Below are 16,398 nucleotides of genomic sequence, written 5' to 3' on the forward strand. Positions count from 1 at the left end.
ACCTATATAAGATTCAATCGATACCACTACAAGGACAATGGTTAAATCACAGTTCTTCTTATTAATTAATTTCCATATGTAAAAACATAAAAATATCATTTAGCTACAGATCTACAGATTAAGGCCTCTTGTAACAAGCATATGCAAAACACATATAATGAAAATAATGCAAAAATAGAAAAAAATTGCACTCCTAAACTCTTTTTCCTAATGTAGTGCAATTTATTCCATTATATTAAAATCTTATTAAAATACAGCAGTAATTTGATATTTTTTCTATTATAAATCAACAGCTTTATATAGAATGATCTTACTTTACTGGATTCTTATTTAAATGAATGTATATGAAAATATCAAAATAGATGGAGGAGGGAAGAAAAGGTCTGAATAAATATTAGACAACACTGCTAAGATAATATTCTTATTTTCAGTAAAATGTTTCAAGGTATATCAGTTTCGTTTAGTTCTTTTTCTATTAAAGCAGCTAACCTAAAACATATATTTGATTAATTTGTTAAAAATATAGCTTAAGAAAGTTTTATGTGCATACTGAGAAGGCAGAAAAAAATAGCCTTGATTTAAAACCTGTTTTAAAGCAACAAGTAAATAAAATAAATACACTGGTTCTATTAGCATATCAACAATACAAAAAAAAAAAAAAAAAAAAAAAAAAAAAAATACTGTTATGTACTCTTAAAAACAAATCTCAAGTATCACATTATGATATACATTACACTCTTACAAAAGAAGAAATATCACATTAGGAATATATTCTTTTATGTATTTGATAACAAAGAAGAGTAAAACATATGCAACATCACATTATGAAAAATCCTGCAAGTCATTACAATAATAAGGTAAAAATCAGTTGATCATTCTTTCAAAGTAGCACTAAGTTTTCCAAGGAAAATCATGAATACGCCAAAACAGATTCACTATCGGTGCCTCAATTTAAGGTCACACAAAAGTAAATTTGATTTAACTGAACATGAAATCTTCCACGACAAATTTATGAGCACTGACAAATTTATGAACAAATTGATTTTCTTTAAAATGTACTTGCAAATTTAACAAAAGCATGCATGAAATTTAACATTAAAATCTAAAGCACTAGTATTTAACAAGAGTTACATGTTTAAATTTTAATTTTTTTTAAACTTTTTCTTAAAAGTGTGAATTTAATCACACTTTTAAGCAATTTTCTGATAAATTTCAATTTTTATACAAAAATAGAATTAATTTTGTAAAGCTACTTAAAACATATTTCCTATTCACACATTTAAATAAATTTAAAGTAAGTATACTTAAAAATACAACATAAAGATTTACTACTAGATAAAGCATGATAATGGGCTCAAAACAATTTGTCGAATATTTAAATTAATACTTAACTTCTTCAAAATTTCTAAAAAATACAGAATATATTTATCTTACTATAAAGAAAAAACAAAATTATTTATAATTTAGATCACACTATCAAGGTTTTAACACTAACGCTAACTAGCAGATTTGGCGACAATATATTAGAATCAAAATAGAATGCTACTTTAAATTACAGGTCGTACAGTAAAATTAAATAAAAATAAGGCACATCAGATTTTTAACCTTTGTGATAACCCAGCACAAAGTTTACATGAAATGTAGGATACAATTTTACAAACAGTATAAACTATTTGCGATAATAAAAGAAACATCACAGTGTTGGCGATATTTGACTGCACAAACACATGCACATTCCGCAATTGATTTTGTATTTATAAAATCAGTTGATCGTCAATAAGTGACAGTGAAATAAAAATACACATTTTGAAGAAATAAACGAAGAGAAATTTTTCTAACAATCTATGGAAAAATACGAAGCTGAACTTACCTCAACAACGACAATCTCCTGGACCAGGAATTCATTAATCTTGACGATAATTAATTATTCATTGTCTATATTCTATGTAAATCGAACGCATTGCTTCGATCACGGAAAATTCCCTGCCAACGCAGAGAAATTCGACTGATTTCATCCAAATATGCTTCAGCTAAAACTGACGCAAAACCTTCCGCCATATTTATTGCCGGAATTATAAGCATCTGTTTATTTAACACGAAGGGTCAGACCCGTCCTTACTTTAACAGCCGTCTCGTCAATTTAACGGCCAAATTTAACGCTAGCTTTGATGAGAATACCAATACTTGCGATTTAACTACTTGTGACGTCAGAGTACCACGTGATTCCGTAAATCTCACTAACGCTGTGGTTAAAAATCAAGGTCCATAGAAAGACAGGCGTCTCAAGACCAGAAGAGGAAAATGCGTAACCTAATGCTGATTGGTTATTACAGGTCACGTGGTTTTCTTTCCTTTGGACGTCAGCATTAACACTAGAACTTAGCTGTGTAAGTTTACCACTTTTGGCGAAAATTTAATATTGAGAATCGCCAAAATAAAAACGCCATATCATAATTGCTAGTTGCATCGTTTGTGATGAATTACCAAAATAATTCATTAGTAAGATGGGGAATATTAAAAGGAGCAACAGTTTGCTTAAAAATTTACATTAAAGTTCAGAAGTGGTGTAAGTTTTTTCAAAGTGAGCCAGAGTCAGGCCCAAATGTTAATACAACATTTTGTTTATTTAACACTGTTTATATTATATTGTAGTTCATTAGTTTGCGATGTGCTGTTTACCACTTTATGAGATGAATATATTTCAAAGACTAAAATCATATTTTGATGTTCAAAGTAAAGATATGATCACATTAAAATGGAATATATAACGCATTTTATAACATATGGAATTATTTGCATGCATTTCTCCGGTCATAACTAAAGAATTATAAAACAAAATTAAGAATTCAAGTGTGAACAGGCATACCAAACAGTATATTTGAATTACTATATTACACAGGAATTATATAGAAATTGATTTGAAATAACTGGGTTTGTATTATAATAAGTAAGTTGCAATGACAGGAATATTATGGTAATGCCATTGTGAATTAAAGTATATTTCTGCTATGCAATACTTTTGCAACTGATGTCAAAATTAAAATTGCTATATTTTATAACTGCAGACTGGTTTAATAGTTATAAGTGTATCTACTTATAATTTCCATTAGAATATCATTTATGTTATTGATAATTTGTCAGTATGTTTTCTGATGTTAAGGAATTACATATTAACATATTGTTTATTTTGAAGATACAACTTTTGTACCTTTTTTTTTTTTCAAATCCATTTCACTTAATAAATAATGTGAGGCATTTCAATATATATTCTTTCACAAGATATTTTGGCCCTGTTCTGTTATCGGAACCAGATTCAGAAATGTATATATCAGAGTTGGCCAAACTTCATTTCAGTAAGCACGTTTGAATTCAGGAATGTTCGAGAGCTGCATCTAAATTTTCTAAAAGCCACAAGTTCATATTTACATCATTATAGAAGTAGTGGAGGAGGTTTTAAATAGAAAGAAATCCCTGATAACTTTGTAAAAAGAGTCTAAACTAATTAATTACTTCCTTTTGGACACTGAATAGTTTTAGTTTACCATATTTCATACATATATTTTATATGCATGAGCCGCACAAATTGCCTGCAAGAGCCGTATAAGGCTCGCGAGCCGCACATTGGCCACAATTGGTATATATATTTTGCATGTGCATATATATATGTATGCATACACACACAAATAGACATGCACATGTATATACATACATACAATCAATCCTCATAACAGAAGAGTATCAATATTTCTAGCAGCTGCTTTCTTAATTTTGCATGAAGTTATCCTGGTTATGAAATCTCATTTCCATATTTGTTCAACTACCTTTCTTCTATAATTCAAGGTAATTTCATATATTGTATAAAAATTAAAAGCAGTTTTATAGAGTGTTCGTAAGATTATTCTTCATGTCCACCTGTGATTTTTTAATATTGTGAATTCATTGTATTCCTGATTACTTGTATTTACATTCCACAATAAAATATGAGCACATAAAAAGTGTGGTTTCATTTTGGCATGAATGCAACTTCAGTACTTGGTTTAAATTTCACGAAACTTTCCTGAGTCAACAGGTGTTTTTCTAAAATTAATACCATAAATACTTAAATATACACTTATGCATTATTTAATTTAGCCTGTTTATATTATAGACTTTTAAAAATTTAGTACCTTATTCATATTCAGTTCTTGTTCTTCATTTTTAATCTAACTGATATGCAGTTTGAAGTTTGCTCACATGGTATCAAGCTTGTAACAAATTGGTTAAATGTGGTACTTTATGGTGTATTTTCAGGAAAAGCTATATCTTTAAATTATAATGTTTTTTAAATGTAGGGTTATGAAAGCTATGTCAGTGCTTGCATTGTTATAGTATTCTGTATTAAGAATTAGTCAACTTTTTATATAAACCAACAGATTTTTAACATCTGAGATAAGTATGAGTAGCGTGCTCTCTAAATTTTTTATTGCTTAATATTCAAATTTGGCATCTTCGCTTATTTGTTATCTGATGAAATGTTTTTACTTGTTTCATTCTCGTTATTCTCCATAATACAAATGAAATAGTTAAAATTATCTTTCAAAAAATTAGCAAAAATATACAAATTTTATTCAGCTTTATTTTCCTAAAATAAACACTTGCATTTACGCTGGAAATAAAGCAAAGATAGCAAATTTTCGTTATTTCATATAGCCCACCAGAGGCCGAGCGGTTAAGACACTGAACACTGGTAGTTCGGTCCGAGGTTCGAATCCTGCGAACGGGCTGGCTGCATGGGCGTTTTCATGGTTTTTCCCATGTGTAACGTGTATACGAGCCAGTTTCCCTTAGAAAGTCCTCCACGAAGGCATCCCTTCCCTTAGGCAGATAGCCGTAATTAAATAAACCAAACCAAAACCATTATTGATCTTCATCAGTAACTAATAATAATATATGTAAAACAATAATAATAATTCATAATAAATTCTCCTGGTCAAAAGACAAAAAAAAAAAAAGTTAAAGTGAGACATTGAAATCAAATTATGAGCCATACTGTGCACTTTTATAACAACTTTTCCATATTAAGGAACAAGTAGTACAATAAATTATACATGGCAGTAGATAAAAAAAATAAGTTGCATTTTTTGTTAAATTTTTATAAGATATTAGAATAAAAATATACAAATTGCACCCACACAGAAAAATAATCTTAGTTGTTAAAATTATAGTGTTCTGAAATTATATGTTTTATAGTAATTAATGTATGCTCATTTTTTCAAATAAATGTACATTTGTGTGCTGAAACAGCTTAAATTAATAATACCATATATATGTTTTTTCAAATAAATGTGTGTGCTGAAATAGCTTTAATGAATAACACCGTATTCATTAAGCTATTTAATTTGAATATAAAAAGTTTAAGGGCTATATACAGAAGTCACGTAATATATTTTTCTTATTTATAATTGAACTAAAGAACAAAATAAGGAAAAGATCATTACAAACCTTGTTTTTTATGGAACTCTAAGTTTCATACATTTTATCATGTTATTATAATTATGGCGAGTCTTTAATCTTAATGTGACTTAAAACTAACTTAAAAGTGAGATCTTAAATCTCCTGTGGTGAGAAACAGTTCTAGACATCCTACTTCACTGAATTTAATATTTTTTTCACATTACGTTATGAATGCATATTCTGTGTTTGCTTAAAATTGATGACGAATATGGCGTAACTTTAGCAACGGTATCTTTGTGCATACGTTTATGTGCTTTTAAATATCTCATCACATAGAAAGATGCACTGCAAGATTTGCATTATGTTTAAATATTTATATAATATGGATATGTTTAAATATCCATCTCAGTAATAAAAGCAAAAAGAAAGAAAGCGGAGTGCAAGCTCTTTGATTTAAACAAACTGCTAACAATTGACGAGATACGCAGTTGGAGGAGAACTAGAAATAGAGCCAACAACGTTTCAGGACTGTCATGTGATATAGTCAATGACAGTAAAGATAAGCATTTTGCGTTATCTATCTTGAGATGCCTGTTGCAGTATGGCTCTAGAAACTTCTGGATGAATTGGTCACAGGGCTTCGAAAATAGGTTTTCGTGTCATAACGAACTTTGCATTTATCTTGCATAACACATCCTGCAGAGTATAAATACGGGTCTGAGAACAAGAGAGCTTGTGAATTAGGTGCCAGACTTTGCAGTTAGCTGAATTATAAGTTAGTGTTTATCCTGAGAGAGTGATTTAGGAAACTAGAATTTATTTCATGAGCTAAAAGTGAGTTGCTAAATATCCCTATTCTCCTTGATTTGTTTTCAGCCATTTTTGTTCTGTGTGTAATAGTATTGTGCCTATTCTCCTAATAAATTGTTCATACCATCCTGCTTATCTGGACTCATTATTTAAAGAAACATCAACAATCCTATCACCTAACTGGACAATGATTACGTATATGATAAATGTGTAATTCACATTTACAGTAGAATAGTTATTATAAAGCATGACTATAAATAGATTTAATGTATGCGTAGATTAAGTATAGAATAAATGCATAGCTTAGATATACAGTAGAACAGTTATAACAATTTTATTAAATTTATAATAAGATACATAATTAAATTAAAATGAGACATCCAGATTAGTTACATAAAAATCAAATAATTTGTTATAAATACACAAATTTTAAAAATACTTAAATAGCATAATTTTCTTAAACATTATTTAGTGACTTTTCTTTTAAATTTTTGGTATTCAATTCACTGCAATACAAATGATCATAGCTGGGATCTGAATTAACAATTAATTGATTTAATAAAATAGGTTTGGTATTATTTTTTTCTGCTGTTGAAGGATTTCCAAACTGTACTTTTTTACACACTTTTCGTTTTTTAACTGAATAAAATCTCTTTTGGGGAACAATTTTTTTATTTGTTGGTTCTTTTGAAATTGAAGCATGTGCTTTATCTAACAAAGGAACTTCTAATAAATGTTCAATTGCATTTAAATGCTTTTTTATTTGTGTAGCAAGATTAATGTCCATATTTTCAATGCAGTTTAATTTTTCAGAAATTGAAAATGAAGATTGAATAAGTTCACTAATGCATGTTTTACTTACTGTTAAAGATTCATAATTATTCCTAGTAGGTATTCTGTTTAGAGGGCCTGTATAAGGTTCTGTCTTTTTTTCAGACATGGTTACAAAATGTATATGTTTGCACATATTATTTAAAATAGAATAATCATGGCATGTACATTTATAAGCTTTTAAACAGCATGAACAAAGTCTACAAGTTATGAGGCATAAATCATTACAAACATGATCTCTGATAATTTTATAAGAATTTTCTCCCAGTTCTGATGAAACTTCCCATACATCATCTTTTTTTACACAGTTAGCATTTAAAAGCTCAGCAGCTTTATGACGTTGAAATGTTTTTGTTGTCTTCTTTGTTATTTTTCCTTTCTGATATTTTATGTAAGTGTCAAACTTTTGATCATTGACAAGATTAATTAACTCGATGATACATTTATCAACTCGTTTGGTTTTCTTCCCATCTAAATAAATATATTTTAATTTCCGATGAAATGTTTCAACATACATATTGGTGTTGATTTTAGCCCCTTTTCTGAAACAGTATGCCCACATTTTGGCTCTTTCAAAATAGTATGTCATAAAATATTTATGGAATTCTCGTGTGTCTTCATCTTCACATAGTTGCTCAGAAAATGTTTCTAACATTTTGTTGAACATTTCTTCATCTAATTCATACATTAAAGTTTTTAAATTTTTGTACACTGCTTGTCTTTTATGTTTTGGCACAGAATTCAAATGGCCTTTCCATGCTCTGTCCACATGCCAAGCACATAATAATTTTTGGCAAGAACCAAATGTATGCTCCCATGCATTATAGAACATGGGAGCATCATCGCTCATGAAAACCTTTCGCTTGATATCAATGATCTTTTTGATGCAGTTAAAAAAGTTTACCAAAATTTTTTCTGATACTGTTGATGATATTAAGAAAGCAACTGGTATGCCCTCTTCATACTTATCAACGACAAGCAATGTTACAAGTTCAATTCCATGTGTAGAATCAATACAGATTCTATCAACATTTTTTTTTTTGAAATTCTGTCATTATTGCTAACATGAAATCATTTTCGTTTACATTTGCATATTTTTCTCCTTGACGTTTATACATCAGAACGGGGTTGAATTCCATTTGCGACATCGTATTAACCCAGGACCAAACACTTGTCTCATCATCTGTTAAAATTAATCCTTTAGAATTAATGCTCAGACCAAAATCCCTCTTAATGTTATGCAGGTCTTTTCTCGTTATTAACTGTTTTGTTTCAATATCATCTCTCGAAGAGAATCTTGCATCTTGCAAAATTCGTTTCTCTTCCACTCCCTGAAATAATTTAAAAAGATAATTAGGAGATAAAAATTATATATACTATATGTAAAATAAAGTTTTTCATTTATATGAACTTGAAAAGAAAATTTTATATTATTTTATATCTACTAAATATGAATTCCATGCAAACAATGGTATGATATTAGAATATCAGCTTGCAACTGAAAAAAAATTTTTAACGAACATTTCATTGCCCTAATCAATTCTTTCAACAATATATAAAATAGTAAGTGTTTTGAAATTTGAACATCAACTTAAGGAGTACAGCAACTGAGACCAATATTTATCCAGCGCTTTTTGCATTTCTGCCTTATAAGACACAAGCAACGTAAGTTGCAATGTTTCAGGAAGTGAAATGTTGGTACCCTAAGTAGAAGCCGGACATTATAAAATTTGATTTTGAAGCCGCAGCCATCAATAGCTGTATGTTAGAATTTCCCAGTTTGACTATATTCGGTTGTAACTTTCATTTTAATCAATGTTTGTGACATAAGATGAATGGGGAGAAATGGGTGTAATAAAGGAATATAAAGAGAACGAAGATATAAGACATGTCTGTAGAATGATTTCTGCCTTAGCTTACTTGCCAATAGAACATGTAGATGATACTTAGAGCATTGTATAGGAAAAAGCTTTTAGCATTGACAAACTTACCACATTCATTGATTCTTTTGTCGAGTAGTGAATGGAAAATCAAAATATACCCATTAAAATACAGAATGTACATGGACAGCATCATAAGACAAATAATTCTGTTGAAAGGTGGAATTCTAAATTAAACACAATCACTGGCAGAAACCAGCCTATTGTGCACTTATTAGTTAAAATACTAAAAGAAGAAACACAAAAAAGTGTCTTTTAATTTGAAAGCCAGAGAATTAGGCGACCCTAAAATAACAAGGAAAAAAGCATATGTAAAATTGGATGAAAGAATTAAAAACATCCTAAAAGAATTCAAAACATCAAACAATTTAGAAAAATGTCTAAAATCTTTAAGTTTTGTAACTAGGTTGGACTAAATTGTAAATTATATTTATGCCTTTATAATAAAGGATAGCTAGTATTTATTTACTAGTATCTATTTTGTATATTTTACTTCTAATATTTATTTTTACTTACATTAATGCAGCTAATTAATTTTATGGTAACTGCACCTGTTCTAATATTTGACTCTAAAATACAGTTTTCCACAAAATCCCTGAAATTTTTATTTTTATTCCATTTTATATTTACACAAAAGTTTTTATTTTTATTACATTTCACTATGTTTAAAATGCATTCACACTATAATATCATAACAATTTAAATACATATAAATAATTAAATATGATTGGCAAAAATGTATTTATCATTGTAATTCGATAATCGAGTGCAAAAACAGAAAACATCGGTAAAAGAGATTTGCCACTTAAAATACTGTTTTAAATTATATTTGCAATTTTTAAAAGTATTTATTTACTTATTTATCTGCACCCTTTATCTGTTCTAAGATGGGGAAAAGATGTGCAGCTCTAACCACGATGAGTTTTGAAGTGTCTGCTCTGATCGCGAAATTGTACGTGTCCACTCTGGCAACGTCCGGTGTAGCCACACCACCTGTTCACAAATGTGACAATAGATTACTGGCGAAAACTCTAAACTGACTATTAGCTCATGAGTATAATATAGTTACTGAAAAATGTAAATATCATGACAGATGTATCTTATATACTAAAAACTAATGGAATAAAAAAAGTATCTTTAAATTTACAAATATGCCTATACAGTAGATTAGTAAGAAATATGATACTTAATTTAATAATAAGAAAAACAATTGTTACAAATCTCAGGTTACTTAAATATAGATAATTAATCACTTTTATATAAATATTTAATATACTGTTCATAAATACAAGAGAAAACAATTTACATAATTTTAAATCAGGCAAAATATTAATTTTAGTTTCATCTAGATTTTGAATCAAACTTCAGCATTTTCAAGGTCCCTCTTCTTCAAGAGAATTATCCAAATTTATATTAAAAGCAGTTGACAGAGAAACACAAACATTCAACCATTCAGATAAAACAGTAATGAAATATAACAAATTATAAATGTGTTAATTCCTTCATAACACATTTAGAATTATAATATCTTGGTTTTACATGCTTCATTATTATTTTCCACAGCAGACAGTGTTACGTTCATCTTTACTTTGCTCTACCCACTCCTTCCATTTTGCAAAAGTTTTGTACTCCTGAAGAGATACCTGTGTCTGATTGTCCTCAAAGCTGATAATTTTATTTAAAATCTATGCAAATTAAGTCTGCTGTTAAGCCTAATTTTAAATTTCACACTCGCGTGTTTCTCTCCCAATCTGAATTTTCCATGAATGATTTTCGTTATCAACTTCATTAATATTAAAATTCATTCACTTTTGGAATTTTGAACCACCTGTATATTAATGACAGCTAGAAAGGCTCCAACTGCATAAGTAATTATAGTTTTATTTAAGAGAAATTAATACAATCAAAATACGGTCTAACACATAACTTGCCTGCTATACTTTGCTTTTCTTGTTTAGGAATAGGGAGATGACAAAGGGATTTTTCATGCTTGTAATGTTCTTTAAAATATACAGCTTCAAAACGATTGCCAAAATCTTTTAGTATGACAGTAGCTGTGCAAGAGAAACCTGTTTTGGAAGTTCCTTGTGCTTTTAGCTGTCTTTCACCTTTGCCTTTTGCTTTGTATGTCCCACTTCTATTACAGCAAAACAGCGTCCTGGTGTAATTTTTATGTTTCTGCCCAGATGAATCTACCACAAAATGAGTCTTTGTTTTTCTTTCTTCATCCGATAGCCATGAATAAAAGTCTAATAAATAAATAAATGTATAAATTTTCATAATAAGGGCATCTGATTAGTAAATAAAAATATGCAGATTGCAGCCACTCAGAAAAATAATCTTAATTGTTAAAACTATAGTGTTCTGAAATTATATGTTTCAAAGTAATTAATTTGTTAATTTTTTCAAATAAATGCATATTTGTGTGCTGAAACAGCTTAAATTAATAATACCATATATATGGTGTTTCTTCAAATAAATGTATTGCTGAACTAGCTTTAATGAAGCTATTTAATTTTAATGTAAAAAGATTAAGGGCTATATACAGAAGTTACGCAATATATTTTGCTTATTTATAATTGAACTAGGAAAACAAAATAATAAAAAGTTCATTGCATACCTTGCTTTTTTTGAAACTCCAGTTTTATACATTTGGTCATATTGCTGTAATTATGGCAAGTCTCTAAGTGAGATCTTAAATCTCTAGTAGGAAATAGTTCCCGGCATTCGTCTTCGCCGCATTTAATATTACTTCGCCTTATATTATGGATACGTATCCTATGTTTAGCTAAAGAATTTTTTGTACAAAATTGCTTCGTACAATACGTACACGAAAATGGTGCAACTTTATTATTTAAATGCGTGTATTCTTTGTGCATGCGCTTTCAAATATCTTTTCGCATAAAAAGATGAACTGCAAGATTTACATTTAAACATATCCATTTTGATAATAAAAAAAATCAATATCCTTGATTTAAACAAACCGCTAACAATTGGCGAGAAACACAATTGCAGTTGGCGAAAAACCAGAAATAGCGCCTAAAACCAAAGAATCTCTTACAGATTCTTTGCCTAAAACGTTTCGGGAGTGTCACGTGGTATACAGCCAATGACAGTGAAGATAAGCATTTTCCTCTTCTGGTCTTGAGACAAGGTTCTTTATTATACTAAGGTTAGGCCAGGAACGGAAAAAGCGTGCCATTGGTTGCTGGTAGTGACGTCACCCGGGAGACAAGACGCATCGGCCGACGCGTCTGCTACATGATTTTGGTAATGGAAAAAATGTAAACTAAAGCAAAATGATCATTTTATATGTGGTAGATACACCGGAAATACCGGGTATATACTTTCCGATTAAGTATTTTGTTAAAGAAAATGTTTATTTTATGCACAGAATTCGTACGAATGCTGAAAATAATTGTAAACATTAAATTCTTTTCGTAAAGGAAATGAAAAACGTTAAGTTAATTAAGGGAAATAAATATTGTAAAACAAGGTATTTTTCAATATATTTTCGTAGTATTGTTTGCACTAAATAAATCTTGTTGAACAGAACGCATGATGGCATAACTGCTAAGACCATGGCAAAAACATAATCAAAAAGTATTATTCTATTTATTTTCATTGCTCATGCACTTTTTTTAATACAAATGAACTTTGACATTCCATGAGAAATATATGATCGTGATTTTCAGTTTAAATTACTAATCTCAAGCAAAAATATATATAAAGAGATTTGACTTAACAAATTCATATTTAAATACCATAAAATTCTACAAATGTCTTAATATCCGTCATTATACTTTTAAATAGCATACTTATCACATTCTTTTTAAAGTGAAAATGCACTTCATACTGATTCACTTCAGATTTTAGCAGAAGTGCGTATATTTTCAGTATAATCTAAAAATACTCTTATAATCCCTTCACTCCCAAGATTTCTATATAACATTTATCCTGACGTGATTATTTGCTACAGTAAATAATCTTCGATATTGGCATCCTGTTCTTCCTTCCATACATTAAAAATGGAACAATTAAAATACATTTTCTTACACATATACGCACAATAATAATAATAATAATAAACTTGCCCTACATCTTAGTTTCGGCCCACCAGCGGCCCAGCGGTAAAGTCGCTGAACACTGGTAGTTCGGTTCGAATCCCGCGAACGGGCTGGCTGCATGGGTGTTTTCGTGGTTTTCCTCATGTGTAACGTGTATACGAGCCAGTTTCCCTGAGAAAGTCCTCCACGAAGGCATCACAACGCAGATAGCCCTAGTGGGCTTTGCCATAATTAAATACACCACCACATCTTAATTTCAATTCAGCCTGTACATAAATTAAATATTTTTAATTACTAATGTATTTTTATCAGGTTGTTTCTTAAAATACTTTTGTTATACTCGAAATATGCGTTCAATATTGAAGTATTTTTCTTTCTCTTATAATTAAAAACAAGTTATATGGAATCAAAATTAAAACATATGCAGCAGTTAAATAACACTGTACAGAATATCTTACTTACTCTTTCGCTATTTGTATTGTAGCATTATACACAGAGTTCTTTTCCTTCAGGTTCAAGCATGTGTAAGTTATATCAATTAAATTACATCACACATACCTGTATGCATCAGTTAAACAACACTGAAGGAAATATGTCACTCACTCATTCGATGTTTGCATCATAGTGTGGTCGAGAAATTGTTCTTTCCTCACGGTGAGGCATGTATCAGTTTACTTAGTTCGCAAAGCTTAACCCAGACGCTGCTTCAATACATAGAATTACGTTTGGGATGTAAAGAAAGTAACCAAAACATGTGAATGAAGTTGGATACGCGAATTTATTAACTAATCATTCAGGTACTCAGTATTGGTAAACATGACACTGAGTTTAAATATCTCACTACGATGTAAGTCTCATACACAAAATGAAGATTATGATAAAAAATGATTTAAAATGAGAAATTTTTCAATTTAAATGTAAAATAGGAGTAAAATGAAAAATAAATGTAAAATTACATCACAGTTATGTATGAAAACTACATAACTTCATTAAAAAAATAGTTATTTTATCTGGTTGTAAAGAATGTTTTCCGCCAAAAAACGTATTAACGTGTATAATTCTGACACAACGCTATAGCACAATTTGCCACTTCCGCCTAGGTATAATAGCAAATTAACAACACAAATCAAATCAAACTGTTAATGCAACGAAAGTAAACAAACGCCAAGAACTAACGCTGTCACCCACATGACGTCATGCGTATGTGGCTTAACTTTCTCCCTGCACTGCGCATCGCTCTTGGGCCCCCCCCTGGTCTTGAGACGCCTGTATAGAAAGAACCTTGGTTAAAAATGTCATGAATCGGGCCCTTAATCAAAAGCTTTCCGCCCTGTGGCGAAAGTTATAGTAAAGCTTTAGAGCAACTGCAATCGCGTTTTGGGAAAGAAGATCTTCTTATAGAAGTCTATGTTAGAGATCTACTTTCGTTAGTATTATTAAAAAACTCTCAGCAGAAATTTTCATTACGAAAACTCTATGATAACTTAGAATCGAAGCTTAGAGCGTTAGAAGTTCTGGTGGTTGCTAGAGGTAAATATGCGGCGATGTTATATCCTCTAGTCGAATCATCGTTGCCGGATGATACATTGACAGCATGGCAAAGATTCCGAGTTATTAATCGCAGTCAGAGAGAATCTGAAAGTAGTGAGCAAAAAGAGAAAAATGCGTCAACACATCGCATAGATTTAGATGGTTTGCTTTCATTTTTGCTCGATGAAATTGAAGGTGAAAAGAGAGTATCTATAGCTACTCAGTGATTTACTAAATATCAGACACATATGGGAATGCTAAACACTTTGGTTTCAAAAACCGTGGAGAATTTTCCAAAACACCTTCTACTTCTACTCTAAAATTCAACTGGATGTATTTTTTGTGCTGGAAATCATGCATCTGGTGATTGCATTAAAGCAAGAAAGATGACGTCTGAGGAAAGGCAAAAAGCAGTTCTAAATAGTCGCAGTTGCTTTTTATGTTTAGACAGAAAACATGTAATAGCTAAATGTAAAAAACAAGCATCGTGTGTGATTTGTGGGAAGAAACACCACATACTTTTATGTAGAAATATCCAAGCTGAATCAAAATCTCTAGTTCCTGTTAGCATGAATAAGGATGAAAATACGGATGCAGTACCTGAACGAGATGAAACCCTCGCCAATTTGGCGAGAACAACAAATTTGTTTTTGCAAACTTTAACGGTTACATTGAAAGGGCAAGATAGAAAGCGCCAGACCCGTGCTATTATCGATTCAGCTTCACAAAGGTCTTATTTTTTAAAAAGCACTGCAGATGAAATGAAATTTGAGAGTACATCTAAAGAAAGATTGAGCCATTCATTATTTGGCGGGTCATGTACTGATGTCATAAACCACGATGTTTTTACAGTGTTTTTGTCTAAAACGGATGGAACTTATCATTGTAACTTCAAAGCTTTTAGCCACGATAATATTTGTGGAAGTATACCACCAGTTGCTAATGGCGAGTGGATTCGAGAGCTTAAAGAGAACAATATATCCGTATGCGACGATAGTAATGGACCAATAGAAATACTTATTGGCGCTGATATTGCAGGCAAGTTGATGACCGGAGGATTTAAATTGCTTACTTCAGGCCTTGCTGCTATAGAAACAAAACTTGGTTGGACTCCTTGTGGGAAAAATGGTATGCGTGAGATCTCGGACAATTCCGCACTGCTCGTCACATCCATGTTGAATAAGAAAATATTGATATCCGATCTATGGTCTCTAGATTCACTTGGAATTCTAGATCCATCAGAGAAGAAAAGTAAACTGGAACTTCAAGAAGAAGCAAAAGATCATTTTTTGTCTACTGTAAAGGTGAACGAAGAGGGACGTTTTCAAGTCAGCTTACCATGGCTTGATAACCATCTACCGTTAAAAGATAACTATGACTTAGCTGTAAAGAGATTAGCTTCTACAGTAAAACGACTAAAAGCTAAGAAACTTTATGATGCTTATGGAGAAGTTTTTAGTGAATGGGAACAAGAAGGCGTCATAGAAGAACTACCAAAAAGCGAAATTGATGTAACATGTCATTATCTACCACATCGGACACGTAGTAAAAGAAAACAGTACTACACGAATCAGGATAGTGTTTGATGCCTCGGCCAAACAAAAAGGATCCCCTAGTCTCAATGATTGTCTAGAAAAAAGTCAGAACCTTATCGAACTGATTCCTTCAATTCTTCATAGATTCCGAATGAACAGAATAGAAGTTTCTGCAGATATACGAAAAGCATTCTTACAAATAAGTCTCAACACTAAGGATAAAGAATATCTAAGATTATTATGGTATAGAAC

The 16,398-nt window shown here is 30.6% G+C and overlaps 1 protein-coding gene and 1 pseudogene across 1 annotated transcript; both read right to left on the reverse strand.

Annotated features, from left to right (window-relative positions):
• Window positions 1-6,553: 6,553 nt before the first annotated feature.
• Window positions 6,554-8,414, reverse strand: LOC146998057 (uncharacterized; annotated as a pseudogene).
• A 1,322-nt stretch (window positions 8,415-9,736) lies between these two features.
• LOC146998058 (uncharacterized) lies at window positions 9,737-12,441 on the reverse strand. Its single transcript, XM_085813152.1, has 2 exons — window positions 11,635-12,441; window positions 9,737-11,263 (listed from the first exon to the last, which is right to left on the reverse strand). The coding sequence occupies exons 1-2, from the start codon at window positions 11,891-11,893 to the stop codon at window positions 10,899-10,901; spliced, it is 624 nt and encodes a 207-aa protein (XP_085669278.1). The 5' UTR covers window positions 11,894-12,441; the 3' UTR covers window positions 9,737-10,898.
• Between the last annotated feature and the right edge of the window lie 3,957 nt (window positions 12,442-16,398).

The sequence above is a fragment of the Stegodyphus dumicola genome, chromosome 3 (assembly GCF_044657685.1).
Source record: "Stegodyphus dumicola isolate Sdum_Otavi_A_Nest chromosome 3, ASM4465768v1".
Lineage (NCBI taxonomy): Eukaryota > Metazoa > Arthropoda > Arachnida > Araneae > Eresidae > Stegodyphus > Stegodyphus dumicola.

Excerpts from the sequence above, each read along its gene's own strand:
- LOC146998058 (XM_085813152.1), bottom strand. The coding sequence starts at position 11,893 with ATGCACAAAGAATACACGCATTTAAATAATAAAGTTGCACCATTTTCG. Across the intron at positions 11,264-11,634 it reads GGAGTTTCAAAAAAAGCAAG|ACTTTTATTCATGGCTATCG; the intron begins GTATGCAATGAA and ends TTTATTTATTAG.